At 29.8% G+C, this 21712-nt stretch overlaps 1 protein-coding gene and 1 long non-coding RNA gene across 3 annotated transcripts in view; one reads left to right on the forward strand and one right to left on the reverse strand.

Moving 5' to 3' along the window:
* Window positions 1-5070: 5070 nt before the first annotated feature.
* Window positions 5071-21712, reverse strand: part of LOC142324046 (uncharacterized) — a 90180-nt gene continuing 73538 nt past the window's right edge. Inside the window, exon 3 of the long non-coding RNA XR_012756201.1 lies at window positions 5071-5319. This is a non-coding gene — a long non-coding RNA (uncharacterized LOC142324046). The remainder of the gene's footprint in view (window positions 5320-21712) is intronic.
* Window positions 18373-21712, forward strand: part of LOC142324045 (superoxide dismutase [Cu-Zn]-like) — a 65931-nt gene continuing 62591 nt past the window's right edge. The window contains exon 1 of one of the 2 annotated variants that reach the window (XM_075364643.1): window positions 18373-18680. In XM_075364643.1, the coding sequence (XP_075220758.1) occupies window positions 18480-18680 (201 nt within the window). In that variant the 5' untranslated portion in view covers window positions 18373-18479. The remainder of the gene's footprint in view (window positions 18681-21712) is intronic. The other variant, XM_075364644.1, reaches the window with a different exon arrangement.

The following is a 21712-nucleotide window of genomic DNA, read 5'->3' on the forward strand; positions in this document are numbered from 1 at the left end:
ACGAAAGAGACAAGAAAAGAGATACTCTATATGCAATCGCAAAAAGCTTTCATTTTAATTGAAAGTAACAGCAAAAAGGCAGGAAAAATAGGTTTATGCCATAATAAAATTCAATTTTTTTATAAAAGTGTCTGTACCGTAAAACTTCTTGAAAGCAAATTTCTTTTATACTCTATTTGAAAGCATTGCACTTTATTGTAACAGATTGATGAAAAAGGAAATCTAGGTCAAAAAACCTACACCGTTGCAGAAATACGTACGGTACAATTTAATTTAAAAAATAAAAATCCGATCGTACTTGCACCGATATTATTTTTTTAACGTTATTTAATTACATATAAATATGACATTTTATTAAAGGTTAACGTAAAGTGATTTATCCTTTACACTGAGTTTTTGTTTGATTATAATTATCATAAATCAAAAAACCGGAAGTTGTAAGTCACGATTTAAAGCGTGCCGCTCATCTAATAACAGATATTCTACAGCAGTATCATGTATACATATAAAACACGATTACAATTAAAACTATTTCCCTCTCTCTTAAACTCGCCTTCACTCGATCTAATTTCTCTCTATCCGACAACGCATCACGTTGTAAATATTTTTAGAGAGAGAAATAACGCCGAGATTTTAATATAAAAAATCGTACAGGAAAATCCAACACCTCAATTACAATTGTTATGTGATCCTAGCCGGAGATTTTTCTGATAGATAAATTATGAAAAGCTATTCATATAAAAAAAAAAAAAAACTACTAGATAATAATTTTTATACAATAAACACACTAATATAGTATAGTCAATTATGAAATGAATACATGCGCGTGCGTGTTTTGGTCTCAATCTGATTTTACATCTGCAATAGCAAAATTTGGCCTGTAGATTGTGTACATTGTAATAATATACGAATACAATGATTTAAAAATATTACTATGTAACTTTTGGATTAATTATGTTACTTTAAATCTAAATAAAACCGTTGCATTGTGCTTCCTTGATAGACAAATCATCGCTAATCGCGGATAGTTATCCCATTAATGATTACTGTTGTCGACATTATAAAGTTTCTCGGTGTTTTATTAGATGATAAATCCTCTTTCGGCTTTGAAGCGTCTTAAATATAGTCTAAGCCGGTATATTTTTAAATATATATTACATCTAAGCATCATCTCGTCCAAAATATGTCATCGTTTGGGCTCCCTCAAAAAGTCAGAACGACTTTTCTAGGTGCTAAAATGGGCTATCAATTATTGTCTTCTTCGCCATTATGTGGACAAATATTCTTTAGTAAATATTTTATTTATCCTTGCGTCTATATTTATGAATAAACTGTCTTTGCTAAAAACACTTGTTCTTAAAAAAAAATACCAATATCCACTTCTATTAAACTAAACAAATCGGAATACATCGGCTTACGAGAAAGGGCTGTATTACGCTTCCATTGATATTTCTAAGTACCCACATTAAAAACATTTCACCGATATACTTAAAATTGAACGTTTTTTTTTTAGAAATAGTAACAGTATTACTACTTAAGTTTTTAAATAATATTAATTAAAACTAATATTAAAAATCCCAGAATTTTCTGTATCTTTGATTAACCGTACCAAAAAAAAAAATGTACGTACTAAATAATTTTCATTATAGCTATCTGAATTGATTCGTCATTGTTTATTTAATTCCTAATATTTTCAGTATTAATTACTTTTAACTATTCTTATAGATTTAACCGGTCCTATTTTTACTTCCTTGTAAGAAGTAAAGGAAGTTTTGTATATAACTCTAAAACGATTAGCCCTAGGATGTTGAAATTTTGTATTTAGGACTGTTGTAATATTTAGTTGTGCACCTCCCCTTTTGATTGCGATCGACTGAACCAAAAGTGTCCAAAAAAGCCGAAAATCCAATAAGATCTGGATTTTGGACTTCTTCTTAACTGCAATAATAAATCTTCGTTGAGAGGTTTTCAACATTATACATAAGCGGTACTTATTTTCAATGGTTTCAGAGTTATGCCAAATAAAATTTTAATTAATGAAATATTTGGATATTACACGGGAAGGCACATCGGTTCGAATCAGACTTCATCTCCTTTTTTTATTTAATTTAGATATATTGATTTATTAATAATTATTAACCTCCGATTGTAAAAAAAAAAATTACGATAAATAATAATAATTCAATAATAACAATAAAAAAAGTTATGAAAAAATATCAGAAGTTATTAATTAAATAAAATGTTATGTACTTTTCATTTTTTTTAAATGTGTATATGTAATTTAACAGGCGTACAAGAAAGTCATGTGGTGTGTGCAAATCAGATGTTTTATTTTATAATAAAATGTCTATTCGTTATGCCGGTCTAAACCAAGGTTTAGCCGCAATTTCCCTTCATCCATCCAAGTAGGGGCAGATCCTTTTTTTAATCCGGAATACCATAAATACCGTTCTGATGTAGTTTATATAATTTTAGATAATAATAAAAAATAATTTGATTCTGTTTAGTTTTTTAAATTATACGATGAAGAGATATTAAGGAGATTATGTATTTCGAAGTGCGTATTAATACATTTCAAATTTTTCTCATGGGAATGTTTTAGCTTATAAAATGAAAAAAATAATATAATCTACGTAATATTAAATACTACTGGAATTAATAACGGTGAAATATTTTGAAAAATGTTACCTTTTATAAAATTTTCAATTTATGAAATTGTTTTTTTCTTTTCTAAATTAAGATTTTTAATAGGGAGGAAAGTTTTCTATCTTTATAGGAGGGTTCAGGCAATATAATCAATCCCCTTTACTAAACACAAAAAATTTTCTGATGTTCTAAACTGCTGAATTGAAATGTTATTGTTAAGTTTTCTCTAAACGAGTTCGTTATTATTAATATAGGAACAATCTACTACAGGTTTAATAGCCGTTATTACATTCCATACACTTAAAATAGTTCTATTAAATTTGCATTATTCCAACCAATTAGAATAAAACATTTTTCATTACCTATTTCTCTAAAAGGACAGTTACCAGTTTCTTGTTTTGAAGGACGTTAATGTGTATAAAAGATTATGTGTTTTATAATTATGTGTTTTATGAATTATATTACCGAATATCGATATAATTAACGATAAGAGTTGGAAAACCAGTATAACTACATTTACGTAATTTTTCCTTTATAATTTATAAATCGTGAGTTAAGTATATAAATATGGAATATGATTTTATCTTATTTTTTCTAATAGTTAAGAAACTAACCAAAGGTTTAACTACAATCCATCGATTTTTTTCAATAACCAAAAAGACCGCCTACCTTTTTGATCCTTCTTTTCGGATTATTAGAAATTAAAGAGAGAGAAAGAGATTTCGGGTCAAATAACAGTACAATAAATTATTCATTATTTCCAATAAGATATTTAATTAAATAATAATGGTAGGCCTCGATCTGTTAACCTGTTCTAAGGAAAGGGAAACGACTAACTGCTGCAATATCCTGACAAAACACTTTTATTAATCTAATCAAAGTAGTTAAATTCACAGATAATTTATAGGGTAAAAAATAAATATATTTACATTTTTGTACGTAAAGAACTGTATAGGAGGTTTTCGTGTGTTATTTTCAATAAATCGAACCGTGCTGTTTCGCTTTAAAGAGGTATCTATTAATAAAACAATCAGCTTATCGTGATTATTCAAAAAATTATTACTTTAACATTCTCTATTCTTTTAATAGATAATACAATACCTTAAGAATCAAAACGTTTGAAATCCATAAACATTACACCGATAAAAGTTGCAAAACTACGGACACTGCAGTCGATTTCTCTGCTCTAGCATTACGTAGAAACCAATCACAAGATTACTTAGTAGTTTATTACAAACTATGTTAACAAAAAAGAGTACATAATAAGTAGGAATTGAATAATCAGGAACCTTATTTTATCAACAGTGAAGATGAAACATCACCGTTGTAAAAAAGGGGACCAATATCCAACAATGTTGTGTGAAGTTTATATAAATTTACTTACACAAATAAATTTATAATTAAATTTTGTGAAAGTTAAAAACTGTTATTCCTCCTTAGATTTTGATCACGGATGGGGGATACTTCTCTGATCGATTTATCGTTATTCTGTCTATCTTTATCCAGATAAATTTCTATTTATCCAAATGGAGGGGGTTAGGTAGTTGTGGACAATCTGTGTTAAACGTTTCAATGGTTCGGATATTTTTAAGCTAAATTTACGCTTTCTATTGGAATTTTTAACAACCGTTTGCAGTTTTTATTCTTATTTGAAAAACACTCGTTTATTACTTATTATTTTTTTAATTTATTTATAAAATTTATTAATGTATACTCGTATTTACTTCATCCTCATTGTCCATCGATGATGATTGTTCAATAATCAAAATTGTTATCTTGTTTTAGATTTTATTTATTTTATTATTACTTATTTTTTGTAAACGCTTTTCGAGTTTAATTTTGGTGTCTAATTTATTTAAACAACTGTTTAGTATATTTTTTATTTGTATGTAGTTCGATATTTAGTAAATATATATTTCAAATATTTCCATGTTTATTATCGTTGATGAAAAATTTTTAATTTGTTGCTAAAAATTATAACAATATCCGCTTCTGTTAAAAGAGTCCGCAGAATAATTATCTTAACACATTCGATCATATAAGAAAGAACCTTACAGCGGTTGTGTTGTCTTTTTTAATCGATTATCAAACGCTGTGTTAATCTTAAATAAACAATTTAAAAATTAAATCAAACATAATTCTTATTGCAAAATAATATGATTCTGTCGGTAAGTTTTTAATTAATGGAGTACTAATTAAATAAATCTGAATATTTTAAAGGGCATTTAAATATTTTTTCAAATAATCTTTGAAATTCAAATAATCTAAGGAGAATTCATTAATTTTAATATAATTTGTACCGATTTCAATTATTAATTATTCATTTTTATCAAATTTTACCGATAATTTTCCTTGATATTTCCTGTCGAGTGTTGAAGCATTCATTTTTTCTCCAAAGGTCAGCACAAATAAAATGAACTGAAATTTATGAGAAGAAGCCAAATATATAAACATTTACAACAATATTAACGTGATACAATAAAACTGTTTGCAGAACTATAGTACATTTTTAAACAAAATAAAAATAACAATTATAATTTTTTTAAATTATAATTTCCTTAATACTGTATACAGAGGGCAACCACAGGCAGTTCTAACAAATAGCCTCATCTTGATAGTCGCTCGGTTGGCATTCAACAATCTAAAAAGCAGCAGACCTCGATATGGAACAACCTGAAACACAGATAAGATTTCAAGTAGTTATACAAAAAGAAAGTTAATAAGGTTAAATATACGGAATTGAACGCAACTCGGGAAATGTTTTATTCCCCTACTTATCGCTGGATATTTGTTTGTTGCTGCTGGATCATTCTAATTAAAGGAGGTTATTTATTTTTATTGACGGGTACAGATTAAGTTTATGTTTTTAAGTGGGCGGAGTTTGGGATTGCGATTAAACGTAGGGTGAGTAAGCAACTCCTAACTCGGCTGTTGAAAATCTTTTATTTTTATTATTATTATACTTTAAACTAGCAGATAAAATATTAAATAAAACTTTTCGCCTTAATAATAAAAATATATTTCCAAAAAATTATCGAATTAGGATTTGAGGTTTTCAATAAATGGGAATAACTAGAAAACATTGTAACTCTAATAACTACAGTCAGATTACCTTTAATTAAGAAAAATAGAAGGAACCTTAAATAAATATACGTTTTTAAGAGATAAAATTTTGTATTCCGTCAATAACTGAACGTAAATTTATTAATTGAAAAATATATGCAGAATTGGCTGTATTAAGTGTCTATAAAATTTCTGTATTCTTTAAAGATAAGCTATTTTAATTAATTTAACGTATCAGCCGAGCTGTTAGCTGTGTGTTTCAGATCAAATTGAAAATAACATTCTGTGAAGTGTTTCTCCTGCTTTTGTAAGTACAGTATAATAAAAAATTTACAATGAAATTTAATCGAACGTATAGATTATTTTTTCATAAATATAAAATGCGGTGAGTGGTGTCAAAAAAGGAGAGAGTTTGATTTTTATTAAACTGACAAACGGATTAGAAAAAGATACGAGATGAAGGGAGTAGTGACGCTCTCGCTTATTTCCGTTTGGCATAAGCTACACAACCTATAACAGGTGTTGCGGTAAATGCAATCGTTTCGAGTATTTACACAATACGAAAAAGGTAAAGAGATGCAGTATAGGGAAAGTGTATCCACGAATGCATTTTAAATGTTAAGTGCAAACAGATTACGAATACCAAGGTGACCAGGATTTATAGAAGAAAGTAACAATTATTATCTATCTTAACCGATAACTCAAGTAAATGTGTTTTACGTTAGAGTTACGTCCGTATTATATATTATTAAAACTTTATGTAATTTTTATTTCTATTATTATCTTATGGATATTATGCGTGTAAGATAATAATTATGATAAACTGAAGTTTACTACACAAATGACTTAATAGCAACCGATCTGAATTACCCAGCATTCCTCAGCATATATAAGGTTTTATTTAAAATTAATAGGAAAACCCAGTTAAAATTTCGAATTATAATCCTTTAACGTCTTTGAAAGACGCTTAATATTTTCTTTTATTTAATTCTTGACTCGTATTTTATCGTTCAAATTCATCGTCGTCGAGTTTATATATTCAGTATATGTCTCGTAGGCGAACTGAAAAATCAGACTTATTGTAGTGCGTCCGGCTAATTGGAAATTATAAATATAATCTAACCAAATTTAGCCTACGCTCACTTCCCTCGCTTGTTAAGTTAGCGAGCGTAGGTTAAGTTTGTTAGATTATATTTATAAAAAATAATGCAAATATATTATATTTCATTTTCCAATTAGCCGGTTTTTTCAATTCGCCTACGACATGTATAACATAATAAATGACCCAGGAGGTGATAGACCAAAATGAAGGGATTAATTCGGGACAACAAAATAAAAAAGTTCACGTGGACAAATGCCCTGTCTGTCTTCATTTTTTCTCTGCCTGTTGTTATCTGTTTGTCCAATAAAAGATTATATCTGAAGAACGGATCGAAATACTTTAATGAAATTTGGTCGTAAATGTACCCAACATCTACAAAAGAAGTAAAAAAATTCTTCCTTTGAAAATTCCAGAATGTCGGCTATTAAAACTTTTCCACCATTAATATCTCCGTAAGAATTAGTTTTATCGAATTACGTTTCATTAGATAAACTGTTTAAGTCTTTTATTGTGAACACAAGAGATAAATATAAAAAATTAAAAAACAGACTGCCAAAAAAAAATTTGGTCTTTAATATATTATAATTAAAGAGCATGCGGGTAACAGTTTTATGTATAGCATAATTGTTTTCAATTTTTTTTAATTTATTTAAACAATATACACATTCATATAGCTTACGATACTCCCAGAAACGTAAGGATTCCAACACGGGGTCATACATATAAATGGTTCAGCTGCTGAGCTGCTACGGTGGAACAAGCACACGTACATTCACCCTAAATGCTTTACGCTCCTTTTTGGGTAGTCGTGTAATTAAATCGGTTGATAAACATGCGAGACGTTAAAGAGGATTGCAAAAATTATGGAGTCAGACAATTTGGTGTCTGTTTTTACATACTAACAATGGAATTATTATTAAATATTTTAAACTCGGTTAGTGAAGGAAATGTTTTATTATCGGAGCTGAAGGAATCTAACTATTTCTAGGAATTATTACTAATTATGATATTAATAGAGAATATTTTATTATTAAAATTAAATTCCAGAAATAATACTTATATTACGTTAAAGTATGAAAGATACTAGATCGTGGATACCGGTGTTCTTTGGTGGTTGGGTTTCAATTAACCACACATCTCAGGAACGGTCGAACTGAGAATGTACAAGACTACAGTTCATTTACACTCATACATATCATTCTCATTCATCCTCTGAAGTATTATCTGAACGGTAGTTACCGGAGGCTAAACAGGAAAAAGAAAAAAAAGAAAAAGAAAGTATGAAAGAAATCTGGCAAAGTATTGCACGACTTTCCCGGTTACAGCGGTCAAATCTTGCACAGCTTTTTATTGCAAAACTTTTCCGGCTTCGCTGCAGTCTTTGCAATTCAGTCATTAAAAGTCCTGCTTTTATTTTTAAAATAAACGTTTAAGTATAAATGAAAACAAATAACCGAATTTCTAAAAATTTTATGGTCCCGTTATCAACGGAACCTTATTATTGATAATAATGATTACCAAAACAAGATTTAAGCATCAAAATTTCCAAATGTAAAATAAAAACCTTTTGATTTTGGGAACATCATTACTCTGTGGGGGCAGTTTAGAAAACATTTTTTTTTTAAAGAAGTGATCCTTAATAAAAAAAAGTTAATTAAAAAAAATTGTTTAAAGATATTGCAAACATGAAGTATAACTTCTATGATTGTAATGAAAACAATTGCTTCTTATTTTGGGCTGGGGTCAAAACTACTTAAATTTTATTTGCCCTTAAAGTGCCAAAGAAAAATTTCAAGAAATTTAATAAAAAAAATTAAAAGATTTAATCAAAAAGCAAAATACTAAAAAAAATAAACAAAAAACAGAATATTATACTTTTTAGAGATGGGGAATTGATTAAAAAAAAATTACTTCTAGCAATATATATGCATAGGTTAACCTTAAAAAATTTACTTAAGTAAAGTTCTCTCTACATCTAATACTCTCATCAATAAAGGGTAAAACAAGAACTTAAAAATTTTGAAAAAAAATTTCTGAATCTGAAATCCGGGATTTATGATTTTGGAAAATTATAGACATTTTCTGATAGCTTTGTATAGATGTATAAAATTTAAAAAAAATTAAAACCGAAGGGAAATAGATAAAAAAAACATATATTTCAATTTTAAGTAGTGGGGATTGATTTTTTTGAAAAGTTTTTTAAAATTATTTATATGTGTAACAAAACTGCCAAACTAAAGTTTTTTTTCTACAGTGGTTCTGAAGAAAATCAAAATTCGTTTTCCCGATATTCCCCACCCACTAAACGAATTTTGAAAAAAAATGATCAATGGCCTCGTATATGAAATGTTTAAGCCAAATTTGAAGGACGCCCAAGAGGCTGATCTAGTGGTTAATTCGTCGTCGTAAAATCACTTGTTTAACAGCTGATCTTCGAAGTCGAAAGTTCTGACGTTCAAATCCTAGTAAAAGTTAATTGCTTACATACGGATTTGAATACTAAACAAATGAATGACTTTTGAACGTTTGTGAAAATCGTAAGTAAAATTTCATATTAGGATATTTATTTTATAATTCTGCAAGGTTATCACGGTCATTTGTTTCAAAAATAAAGGCTGTTTAAATCGGAAGAATCTTCTCGATATATGTCGTACAACTTTAATAATTTTAAGTTATATGCACTTCTTTAGTTATATGAGCTCTTGTTATACGTTCTGAGATTCGAATTCTAGTAAACGTTAGTTGCTTTTATACGGACTTGAATACGAGAATGAAGATAACGGTGTACTTTGGTGGTTAATTTTTTTTTACCTTCGGATCCACCGTTAGGCATTCTTCAGAGGATGAGATGAATGAATGATACTTTGGTGGTTGGGGTAAATTAACCACACATCTCAGGAATGGTCGGCCTGAGTCTTAACAAGACTACACCTCATTTACATGTCATACATATCATTCTCATCTTATTGGGCTGAAGGTGGGTGGGTGAGTAATAAGCAACCACTTACTGTTCACTGGTTGAACAGATTGCAACGTACACATTAAGAAAAAAAAAAACCTTGTTTTTAATAAATTAAAAAACACATTTTTTATCTACACTATTTCACCGTTTCTATCGCCTAGAAAGCGAAATTTCTGGTGTTTTATTAGACAACAAATAATCATCAGATAATCAAATTGATTTCGTTTTTGTCACAGGTAAATAAAATTAAAAATTTTATAAATCCACTATGAAATAAACGTTAAGTAAAAGAATATTAATTAGAAAGACTTAGAAACATTCAAAAGCCGTTTTGAAGAAACACATCTACTGCAGCGCCCCGTGGTGGCCTATAACCGTAAAACTAATCTAAAGAACCTCCTCTGAAGTGAAACCTATGTAATGCAAAAAACCGGATCGAAATCGGTTCAGTAGTTTTTGAGGAAAATGGAAACAGACATTCGCAAGCGCGCGCGCGCGCACACACACACACACACACACACACACACAACTTCTTATCCCAAACGCACATATCCGCTTCGTTCTGTCGTGGGTAAAAATCAAATCGTACTGTTTCGCTTTAAATCATCTTTATAATACGTTAAGATTGTCATCGTTATTAAATATTTATTATACTATCGTACATTCCCGTCTAAAATATAATCTTACCGCTTGACGCTCCCTAAAACCTCAAAACGAGTTTTACAGATTTAAAGTGGGGATCAGATCATTTTTTGGCCTATTATTTGCCCTTATAAATTCCTAAAATATGGAATTAAATCTTTTGATTATGGTGTCTCACCCAAATATTTGTGTGATTTAGAAAATGACAGAAAAAAAATATATATATACTCCTATATACGTTACTGTAATCCGAAGCGTTAAACAATACAAAACGCAGTACTCATTAGAAATTTACTCTTTCTCTCTTTCTTTCTTTTTTATTAATTTATTTTTTTATTACTAATAATAGCTTATCTAACTGCTATTACCTGAATTGCGAGGTTATATGTGCGTGAAAAAAAATTAATATCCGTAAATCCGTTATTACAAGTTATATCAAATTAAAATAGTCTTATTCTAACCTTTAAACTAGTTTCGAGGACGTTATTTATTTCAGAGGAACGGATATCTTGTAAACCTAAATCGTTTAAGGAAGGAGGGCTCATTTGGTGGTAAACAATGATTTTTAATTTCTTTTGATCTCATTAGCCATGAATTTTAAATCCTCAACAAGGGTTCAAATGTTACTTTCAATAAACCGATGATACAAATCATATACAAAAAAGATTCAATACGAATCTATACCTATCATTGTAGTAATTTCTCATTGCCTAATAAAGACAAGTAAACGTGATCTGTTATTGAATTCGAATTTTCTATCTTAAAGCGGGACGAATTAAGAATTACAAAGTTTATTATATCAGTGAAAGGCTTTATACCAGTGTTGGGGCTTGAAAGTAATCCTAACATACAGGGTAGATACATCTATGTACATTTTAGACACTAAGCCTTTTTTAATGATACTTCTTCCTAGGATTCTATCAAGCCGAATTTTTTTTATAATAAAAACTTTCATGTATGTACATCCACATTAAAAAAGAACATAATACTAAAATAAATTAATAAAAATTAAAAAATATCAATCATCTTAGCGCAGTGATTCTCATCCTTTTCTAACTCCACGACCCCCAAAAAATAATAAATATCTTGCGACCCGTCAACCCAAACCCAACGAAACCAAGTTAAAACTATTTAGCTGTGTTAATAGCGACGAGTATGAACGTATATGTATGAAGTATACGAACATGAATAATTTACAGGTTACTAATTGACGTGTACGGGCTGTATGTAATTTTATCTGCTTGCATAATATTGACGCTGTGAGAGCGTCATGTTCGAACATGCATATGATACGTTCGAACACGTCGTGCTATCTGTAATATAAAAGGGGCGTAAGGGATTTCAGAACGTCAATTTAGTTTTCAATGCGAAGCGTGCGTCTGATGCCTTTATTTAAGTTTTTAAAAGCGTAGTTTCAGTGGAAATAATAATGAATGAGATTTCGGTTTTTTAGTATACGGTGAAACGGTGTAAGTGTTTTTCCTCTTTTTCAATTCAATTCTTATGCAAAATAGATAAATTCAAGAAAAACGAAGTGAAACATCTACATCCAGTGAATCGATCGGTAAAAAGACAAGATTGTACGATACAGTTACTAAAATTATGGTTTTATCTCATCGGATGGAAGGCCCACAAAAAGCGTTATTTCCCTTTACATTGTACACTTAACCCGTCTTATCTCAAAGCATTAATAGTGTAGCTAAGATGTCGAAACCCCAAAAAATCGCACAAAACGTCATACTGCCTGCTACAATTGATATGACCAGTGTTTTAATAAGCGTGGAAGAAGCAAAAAGACTGAACAAAATTCCACTTTCTAACGACACAGTATCAAACCGAATCGACGACATAGCTGTCTACGTTGGCCATTACATAATTTAGCAAGTGAATTCAAGAGGATCTTTTGGTATTCAGTTTGATGAATCAACAGATGTCGCAATTATTTCTCAGTTCTTATGTTTTGTTAGATATGAATGCGATAGGGATAGATCAATCAAAGAAAATATATCGTTTTGCAAATCAATACCTGGTTAGGTAACAGGAAAATGTCTTCTTGATATTTTTTATGAGACTACTAAAAGCTACAATTTAAAGTGGACAAAATGTATTGCGGTATGTAGTGATGGTGCAAAGGTGATAACAGGAAGAACAGTGGATTTCTGAAAAATTTGAAGATCGTCTTATATGAAGGGCGAAATGGACGCACTGCTTCCTTCACAAACATGCTATTGCCACAAAATGTATGTCGGAAAATCTCTGATTCTTTGTAAAGCTGTAAAAATGGTTAATTTTATTAAAAGTCGACCTAAATTACGGAATAGGCTGTTTGCTAAATTGTGCGATGAAATGGGCGAAAAGAAAAAAACTTCTTCTTTTCTATACAGAAGTCAGATGGTTATCGCAGTGGAAAGTGTTAACCCGGTTATTGGAATTGTGAGATGGATTAATAATAAGTTTCCAGGATAAACAAACGCCATTATCAATGTTTTTACAGAATAATGAGTATATGTTGCTGTTGGCTCACTTAGCTGATGTATTTTCGTATTTAAACGACTTGAATGTGAATTTATAAAGACGCGATAAAAACATTTTATTAATGACAGACAAAGTTCATGCTTTCGTTAAATATCTTGATATCTGGATTATTCGCCTTCAAAGCAAAACTTCTGATACGTTTCCACTCACTTCCGATTATACTGAGAAATATTTCGATGAAGAAAACACATTATTATTCACCACAGTCTAGATAGCAGAAAGATGCATTTGCGTGAGCTAAAAATTCAGTTGGCGGAGTAGTTCCCGGAAGATAAAAATGATTTCTCGACGAGATGGGTACTGAATCCATTTCAGTACCCATCTGAAACGAAGAAACGCTGTCTAAGCGTTTATTTTTTGTTACTGAGCTCTAACACGTTATACAGATATTTTTCGTTGACTACAATACGTAAACACAGATTACAGTTCGGTCGGATAATGCCACAAGCCACATAGTTTTTTGAAGGATGAGGATAATCTTTAAGAAAGCTTGAATCTGTTACCTTTCATAATAGTCAGAAAAGTAATCTATTGTAACAAATATTTCAGCCGTTCAAAGAAAAATAAGCGATCTGTAATATGATGCTCCCGTTTCGAGTAAACCTTTTCCGATCTACAGAGGGAAGCGGGAGGGATCAATATCGATTGCCCGGAAGAAGCTTAAAAGCAATCTAGGTGGGGTTTTATTTTCGCGTCGTTTCGCGGTTCCTTTATGAATTGGTCCGTTTTTTGAATATCTGGCCTATATCTTTAATTTTTAATCCTTTCCTTCCGAGTTGTTTCCGGTATAGAAGGATGCCGGATTCGAAAGTTCCGGTATCCTCGTATTCGTCAGATTCGGCAGGTGTGGTTTTATATGAAATCTTCCAAGGATCTTCTCATATTCATAGCTAGGATAGCTCTAGAAGAGAATATATTGTAATCTGTACAATTTGGGAATATGCGGTTTTTACCTGATCTTCACGTTTTGACACCTAAGGAACCCAAAAAACCGGATGGAAATTTTCCGGATGATAATTTTAGTATGTACCTGTGTGTGTTCGGTGTTGATCTCTAAATCACTTTATATCTCCGGAACTACTAGATCGATTTTGACCAAACTTGGTCAGATTACTTTTATACGTGGCGCATTGATGCAATTAAATTTTCAGCTTAAAAGGTCAAGGGGGTGAGGCTGTAGAGCAAAGTTATCCTAACAAGATTTCGCCTAATTAAGGTCATATTATTCTTAGGCACATTTGTTAGCGATTAAAAAATAACAATATTTCCAAAAAATATTTTTTGTAGAAATATTTTGTTGTAGGACTTACCCGTCACGCGGCTAAAGCCGGGATCCGGGAAAGTCCTGCAACTGTGTTATCAGCTTTTTTACAATTTATTGTAAAACTTTACCTCAAAAGAAATGAGAATTATAAGCACGTTTCCCTCTCACAAGGATAATCACAAGCAAATATGACTTCTCCAGACGGTGGAACGAGAAATCAAACTGACCATATATTAGTAGATCATAAACACAAAACATAGATTTCAGATCTCTGAGAGACGCAGAAGTGGGATCTGACCGCTACCTTATTCTAGTCAAACTAAGGTAAGAACTGACGAAGTGCAATACTGAAAAGAAAACTTCTAGTAAAAGTGCAAGAGATTTAAATCTTTTGAAAAGTGATCTAAACAGACAGCAATATCAAATAGAACTGTAAAACCGGTTCCATGTGCTAGTCATGGGAAAGGAAAACGAGGAAGATGAGAAAGAAAGAGTGTGGTGGACGAAATATGGAAGGAAATAAAGAAGATAATTCTAGCGACAGCAAAACCGTACTGAATGGAATGAAGAAAAACACTAAAAAGGGGTTTAACAAGAATGTGAGGAAGCAGTTAAAAGAAGAAAACAAGCTACACCTAAAATGCTAGAAAATGAGAGCGAGACGGCCCAGAATGAATATAAAAGAATAAGACGTGAAATTCGGAAACAAAAACGGATCTACATACAAGGAGAAATAATGAAAGCTGTAGAGGAGTATAATAGGAGCAATAATTCCAAGTATTTCTACAAGGTGCTGCGATTTTTTAGGACTCCCTAAAAAATATTTCCTGGGGATTTAGCTTCTCCAGGACTGGACTAGTGAAAAAAGAAGATGGTGAGATAATTGTGAATGAAACAGATAATCTGAATACATGGAAGGGATATTTTAAAGAATTACTGAATGTACCTCAAAGAGAAAGAATGATAACACGGAGGACGAAATTGAAGACTCAGTTTAATTTCAGCCGGAAAGGCTGTCAATAGAAGTGGAAGGAAATATAAAACAACTTAGAAGTGAAAGGTATAGTGAAATACCGGCAGAGTTATTGAAACATGGAGGAACGGCTAAAACCAAAAGAATCTACATACTTCTGGTTAACATATGGGAGAATGGGTGCATACTAAAAGAGTGGAATACAGCCATTATTATGTGCCCGATACAAAAAAAAGTGACAAGTTGGTGTGTGACAATTCTAGAGAATATTGTGTCTGACAATTGCATATAAGATCCTAGCGAGATTACTTAGTAGAATCAGCCCATACAGAAGAAACTTTAAGAGAATACCAAACTGGGTTCAGGAAAGGACGCTTGACGGTGGACTAGATATTTATACTTAGGGAGATCATTAATAAATGCTGGGAATTTAATATCAAAGGCATATGTTATTATATCAAGAAAAGAAATACGGGCTGCAATGAAAAGATACCTCAGAAACTGATAAATCTTACCAGAGTGTGTATTGGAGAGGCCGAGTGCACTGCGAAAGTGTAGGAGAAAATTACATATACCTCCAAGGTAGAAATAGGAGTCCGTCAGGGTGATGTTATCTCACCAGCTCTATTTAATCTTGTTCTAGATGAAGTCATGAAGAGTGTACTTGAACAAAATACTGAAATTAAGGCTGGACATAAAGTCAATGCTCTTGATTTTGCTGATGATACAGTGCTACTGGAAGCAAATGAAAAGGAAGTGAGAGAGATGGTTAAAGTCTTGGTAAGGCAAGTAAGAACAATGAAACACAAAAAAGACCCAGTAAATGTTCATTGCAAGAAAAGACAGTGGTCAAAAATTCTTTACAATAAATAACACTAGCTTCAAAAAAGTAGACTCCTTCAGTTATCTTGGGAAATAGGAAACAACAGAAACGAGATGGAAATTGAAATAGACCAGAATACTATCAGCAACAAGATGCCTGTATGGATTGCGCAACTTTCTTAAAAATAGGCTATTATCCAAAGCCAGGATAATTAGGATAAATAAAATTATAACAAGACGTGTATGAATCTCAAACATACATATAAATCTCAATCGTACATATGAATATCAAACTTGGACGATGAGAAGGAAAATGAAATCCAGATTAAAGTCTTTCGAAAACAGAGTACTTCGAAAGATTTACAGCTCAGTTAGGGAAGGCGATCGCTGGAGGAGCAAGAAAAACGAAGAACTTAATGAGTTTTTCCAAGAACTTCTTTTCCAAAGAAGTAATAATAAAAAGCTGACGACTGGATTGGTTTGGACATGTGTACAGGAGCAGCGAAGAAATAATCATGGTTATGATGGAAGGAAACAACCCTGGGCAGACCAAGAATGAAATGAAGAGACGGTGTCCAAAATGATTTAAAAACCCTCAAAGCAACAGAAGAAATAGCGGAGGATAGATTGAGGTGAAGGCGGGTGGTGGTGAAGCGACGGACCGACTACGGTTTGAGAAGCCACTTAAGTTAGTAAGTAATTGTAAAATCGTACTCCAGTAAAATATTTAATCGCGAGACATTCGTAGCAACGCACGTAAGAAATCGAAGAAATCTAAAAAGTAACATTAAGTCCATTTCTAAACCGAAAAGAGAATACAGATATTAGAGGACAAAGTTTACAAAGATATGATATCAATATTTATTTATTAATAAAAAACACTTTTATTACTAATAATTAATGAAAAGGGGACAATACAGTCCCTTTAATTAGCAAATATTACGCTGATTATTAGATCGTATTATGTAGTGTAAATTCAATACCGTTTAACGTAAAAAAAAAAATCATTGAACTATATTCAGTAAGTAAAGAGATGCACCATTAATTAGAAATAAAATCAAGGGTACGTAGGAGTTTTGATTGATAAATGGTTCTGGGGATGAACAATCAACGAACGAGATCCACATTATAAATTGATTTATATTAAAATGAACATTTTTAAGTCTTTTAAAACTCAATATGACAATGGCTTCATGTGAAAAAATGTTCTACATGTTTAGCACACAAGCCGCATCTTCTTACAATTCCAACAACATTTTTGTCAACCCTTGCTGTAAGGGTTGGTCATATCAAAAATTGTTTCAGGCAAAAGTTATAGGTAATGTTTAGAGGACTAACGACCACTTTAAACCGATTCGATACTTTGCCTATTAAGGGAGGTATGATTTTTTTGTCTTCGAAACCCCATTCTTTCAACCCCTGGGTTGAAAGAATGGTTGGCGATATCAAAAAACAAACAGGAAAAAAAATTGACTTATATCTTCAACTCATAATAGAAACAAATAAGCAGATTTCAGAAAATAAAAGCCGATAGCACAATCTATCAGCCCCTTAATCGTCCTTAATTTTCTGATTTTATATTTTCCGATTTTGTCCGTTAACGAACTCGGCCGAGATTTTGGGAATCTACATAAAACACATAAATCTACCTAAAACATTATGAAATCTACCTAAACACATAAAATAAGTAACATAACAATTATTTACGTAAAAATTTATTTATATATATATATATATATATATATATATATATATATATATATAAACTATTAATATATACGAGTATAATTAGGAATATACAATTACTATGCATATTACTATACTATATATAATTATAATATATAACAATTAATACCATGTTGAAAAATTTTGTTTATTTTATTTTTTCTCAAGATTAAAGACATTAAACATTTTCTTGTGTAAATTATTTTTCGAAATTTTTGAAACAAATTTGCCATATATTCTCCAATCATCGATCTCTTAATTTTAATTGTGCTCGTAAAATTGTTAAGAATAAATATTACGTAATTAATTTGTTAATAATTTCTCTTCATAATTTCAAACTCTCAAGGTTATTTTTATACATAAAATAAATATAGATCGTAAACATCAAAACGTACTCGTTACAAAAATATTCAGTAATTATTTTTAAAAAAATCATTCATTTCTGTACGCATCAAACGTTTGTGCATCAACATTAAAAGCAGAATAATATTAAAATAAAAGGGGGTAGGTGAAAGAAAGGTGGGGGGTTGATTAGGGATAGATCAGTGGAGGAGGTCGTCGAGGTTATCGTGGAGGGGTACAGAATAGAGGATTGAAAAGTGAAGGTATATGTGGCTCGTTTCAGTGTTTAACCGACAACAGTGTTTATTTAGTCTTGAAATAGCGGTCTAATTGTCGGTCGACGTTCTTTAAAAAAATAATTATTTTATTTTATTTTAGCCAATATACACTATCAGCAAACATCATGGTATCAAACATTTTGGTGTCTGTACTAGTGCCGACATCTTTTTTAATAACATTCGCATCATCTGTATTACTGAACGAAGGACGTCCGCTACCGGGTCTTCCAGATAGATCTTTGTACATCAGAAGCATTCCAGAATTATTCGGATACTCCGGCTCACTCTACCAGGTCTACATGCCCCCGCTTTATCCTGTATCATTTGTAAGAAACAGTGTCTTCACCTCCTTTTGTGAACTATTACGCACATTTTTGTTGTACATAGAGCACATAAGGTGGCGGAGTCTGTTTAATTTTACTTTTCTTGGGAACATATTTAGATATATTCCCGTGGTGAATGGGCTTAATGGTGGAGGAAATGAATTATTATAATATGTATGAAATTAGAATTAATTATAAAAAACTTCATCGGATTAAGTTTCTTTAAAATAAGACTAAAAATAATTAAAATATAAAAAATATAAATATTAATTAAAAAATTTATTTTTATAAAAAACGAAACATTCGTATACTAATGAATCATTTTCAGTAATCAGCATTACGAGATCTTCAGTATTTCTTATAACTAATCTTAAATATCAATTAATTAAAGTAATCCAAATTATTTTACTTTATTAAAAAGAATACATATTTTTCTTTAAATTTATGTGAAGAAATTTATAATTTTTTTTTAAGCAAACGAGTTTTAAATAGCATATGTTTTGTTAATATATCATATTTTCGCTTTTTATAATAATACGAGCAATTTACAGTATTTCTAGTCGTGAATCTTTAAATTAAAATATTATTAATTAAATTAAAATGTAAATAAAATAAGTATATTTTTTTATTTTCGTAATGTTTTTAATTATTTTTTTTACGCTTGTCCAGTAATTTTCTTCTGTGAAAAAAGTTTTTATTGTAAAAGTTATTTTATAAAAGTTTAATTATAAATATATCTATGTGATATGCATAAAATAAAAAGTAATTTCAAATTATGCATAAAAGTAATAATATGGTAACAATTCTCGCTCGAAAAAATTAAATCTTTTGTTCCAATTAACAATTTCTATTTTTTTTTAAGTATAATCAAACCGTGAAAACTAATTTCCCATGGACATAAAAAAATATAATAATCATTCATACATTTGCATAATTTCCGTGACTACTATTTTAACTAAAACATCCTTAAACAGATTAAAATTGTATACATGTAAATATATACACTTGAATTGTATTAAATAAAAAATAATATGAATTTTAGTAAAGTAATATATATATATATATATATATATATACAAACTGACGCATATACATGGCTCTATTAAAAAGATAAAATTAAAATGTAAACATTAATTAATTTCTTGAATAAATAAAATAATAAAAATAAAAATATATTTAATTATACAATTTTTATACTTGACAGATTATAAAGAAAAAAAAAGGTGTGTGTGTGTGTGTGTGTGTGTGTGTGTGTGTGTGTGTGTGTGTGTGTGTGTGTGTGTGTTAAAAGAATAATTTAATTGTACAGAAAAGGAGAAGTAATTTTACTGAATAGAATACCAATAATTATTTTTTAAATTAAAATATTACTTACATAAAATGTTACATTAAGTTATTAAAATAGTTTTTACTATTTAATAACGTTTATTTGTGTCATTGTTATTCTTTCAAAATATGAAGTAATATTTTTAAAAAACCACTTTTATTAAATAAGTAATTTTTTTATAACTGAAATGTAAACACAGAGTATTCCTTAGTTAAATTAATTATAAAATCATTTCTTAATTCATTAAAAAATCTAAAGATAAATTATTTTTATTTACAATCGCTTATACAAAAAGTATTTATTAATGCGCTATAAATTTCACGAAACCAACCGAATTATCAATAGATTCTATTTGTAAATATTGTACGTTATAAAATTTGTAAAGCGTATTATGTGTGTTTGAATGTATAACTGTATTTATGTTTAATTGTATTCTATTTTAATAATACGCATGTTTTCATAAAGAACGAATTTGCTTTTAACATTTTTTTTTATTTTTTATTTTTATTATATGTATATAATTTTGGTGAGGAAATTATTTATTTTAAGATTCTTCCGTTTTTAGGTTACTATTATATTAATCTACCGACTAAAATTCAATGCAAAATTAAAATATGCCGACCTCATTCCGGAAATATAATCCGAGATTACCGAATATTTGGTCCGATATCTAACGTCGGGTAATCTATTTTATATAAAATTGAAGCGTGTATATATTACGACTTTCGTGGGCCAAAGTTTTTTGTGACTATCTTTTAACGTAAAGACGGTTTTTTTTTATTTAAATATTTTTTTTTTACTTCATAAGTTATTATGAACGACCAATACGATTAAATGAAACGTTCGTGTACGAAAAACTTCATTATCAAAAAGAACGATAAACTTACTTTTTCGACAAAAATGTTTCGGAAGAGGTTTCCTATTTTATCAATTAAAACCGGGTTTCTCCGTTATTCTGTATTACGACAAAAATTTTAGATAAAAATTGATGTGTACGTATAATTATAAAATATATTTATTAATTTTTTTTTTGTGAAATTGATGGCCTTTGGACTCCATCACTATTCTAAAAAAAATCTGCTATTTTTACGCTTATTTTTCGTTCCATAAAAATGTTAGCGGAACGAAATTCAAACGCAAATATTTAGATCGATAGTTTTAAAAAAGGTTTTTTTTTAATTTTGACTCGTATCCGATACTCTTACTCTGACAAATAATCTTCTGTAATATTTTGCGATTAATTGTAATAAATAAATAAAAAGTTTTACAACAATAAGAATTATTTTTCAAGTTCTTTTATATAGGGGATTTTATTTTATAATTTTGAGCAGGAGCTCTGTCTCCTTCTAGATGGTTTTATTTTATAAAAAAATTCTTATTTATCTCTTTGCTAATGGTAAGCTCTACTAAAATCTAAAATTATATTAAAATATAATTATGAGTATTATACAATTCTTCAACGTGTGAATGTTTTAAGCAAAACTATAACAATTTTTTACGACCACGAGCCTCTCATGATATCCTGATTTGTATATACTATTAATTTAATGATTACAAGCGTTTTTCATGTTTTTTTTTTTTTTAATCAAGAAACAAGTGTAATCACTCAAATTCTGTTCTTCTGGAAAAGATAAAAACCAATTCGAAGTAGCGAACGTCGTTAATAGAATAAAATGGAATTTTGTCTATAATCGTTCAAAATAACTTT

Source organism: Lycorma delicatula, chromosome 4 (genome assembly GCF_047948215.1).
Source record: "Lycorma delicatula isolate Av1 chromosome 4, ASM4794821v1, whole genome shotgun sequence".
Taxonomy (NCBI): domain Eukaryota; kingdom Metazoa; phylum Arthropoda; class Insecta; order Hemiptera; family Fulgoridae; genus Lycorma; species Lycorma delicatula.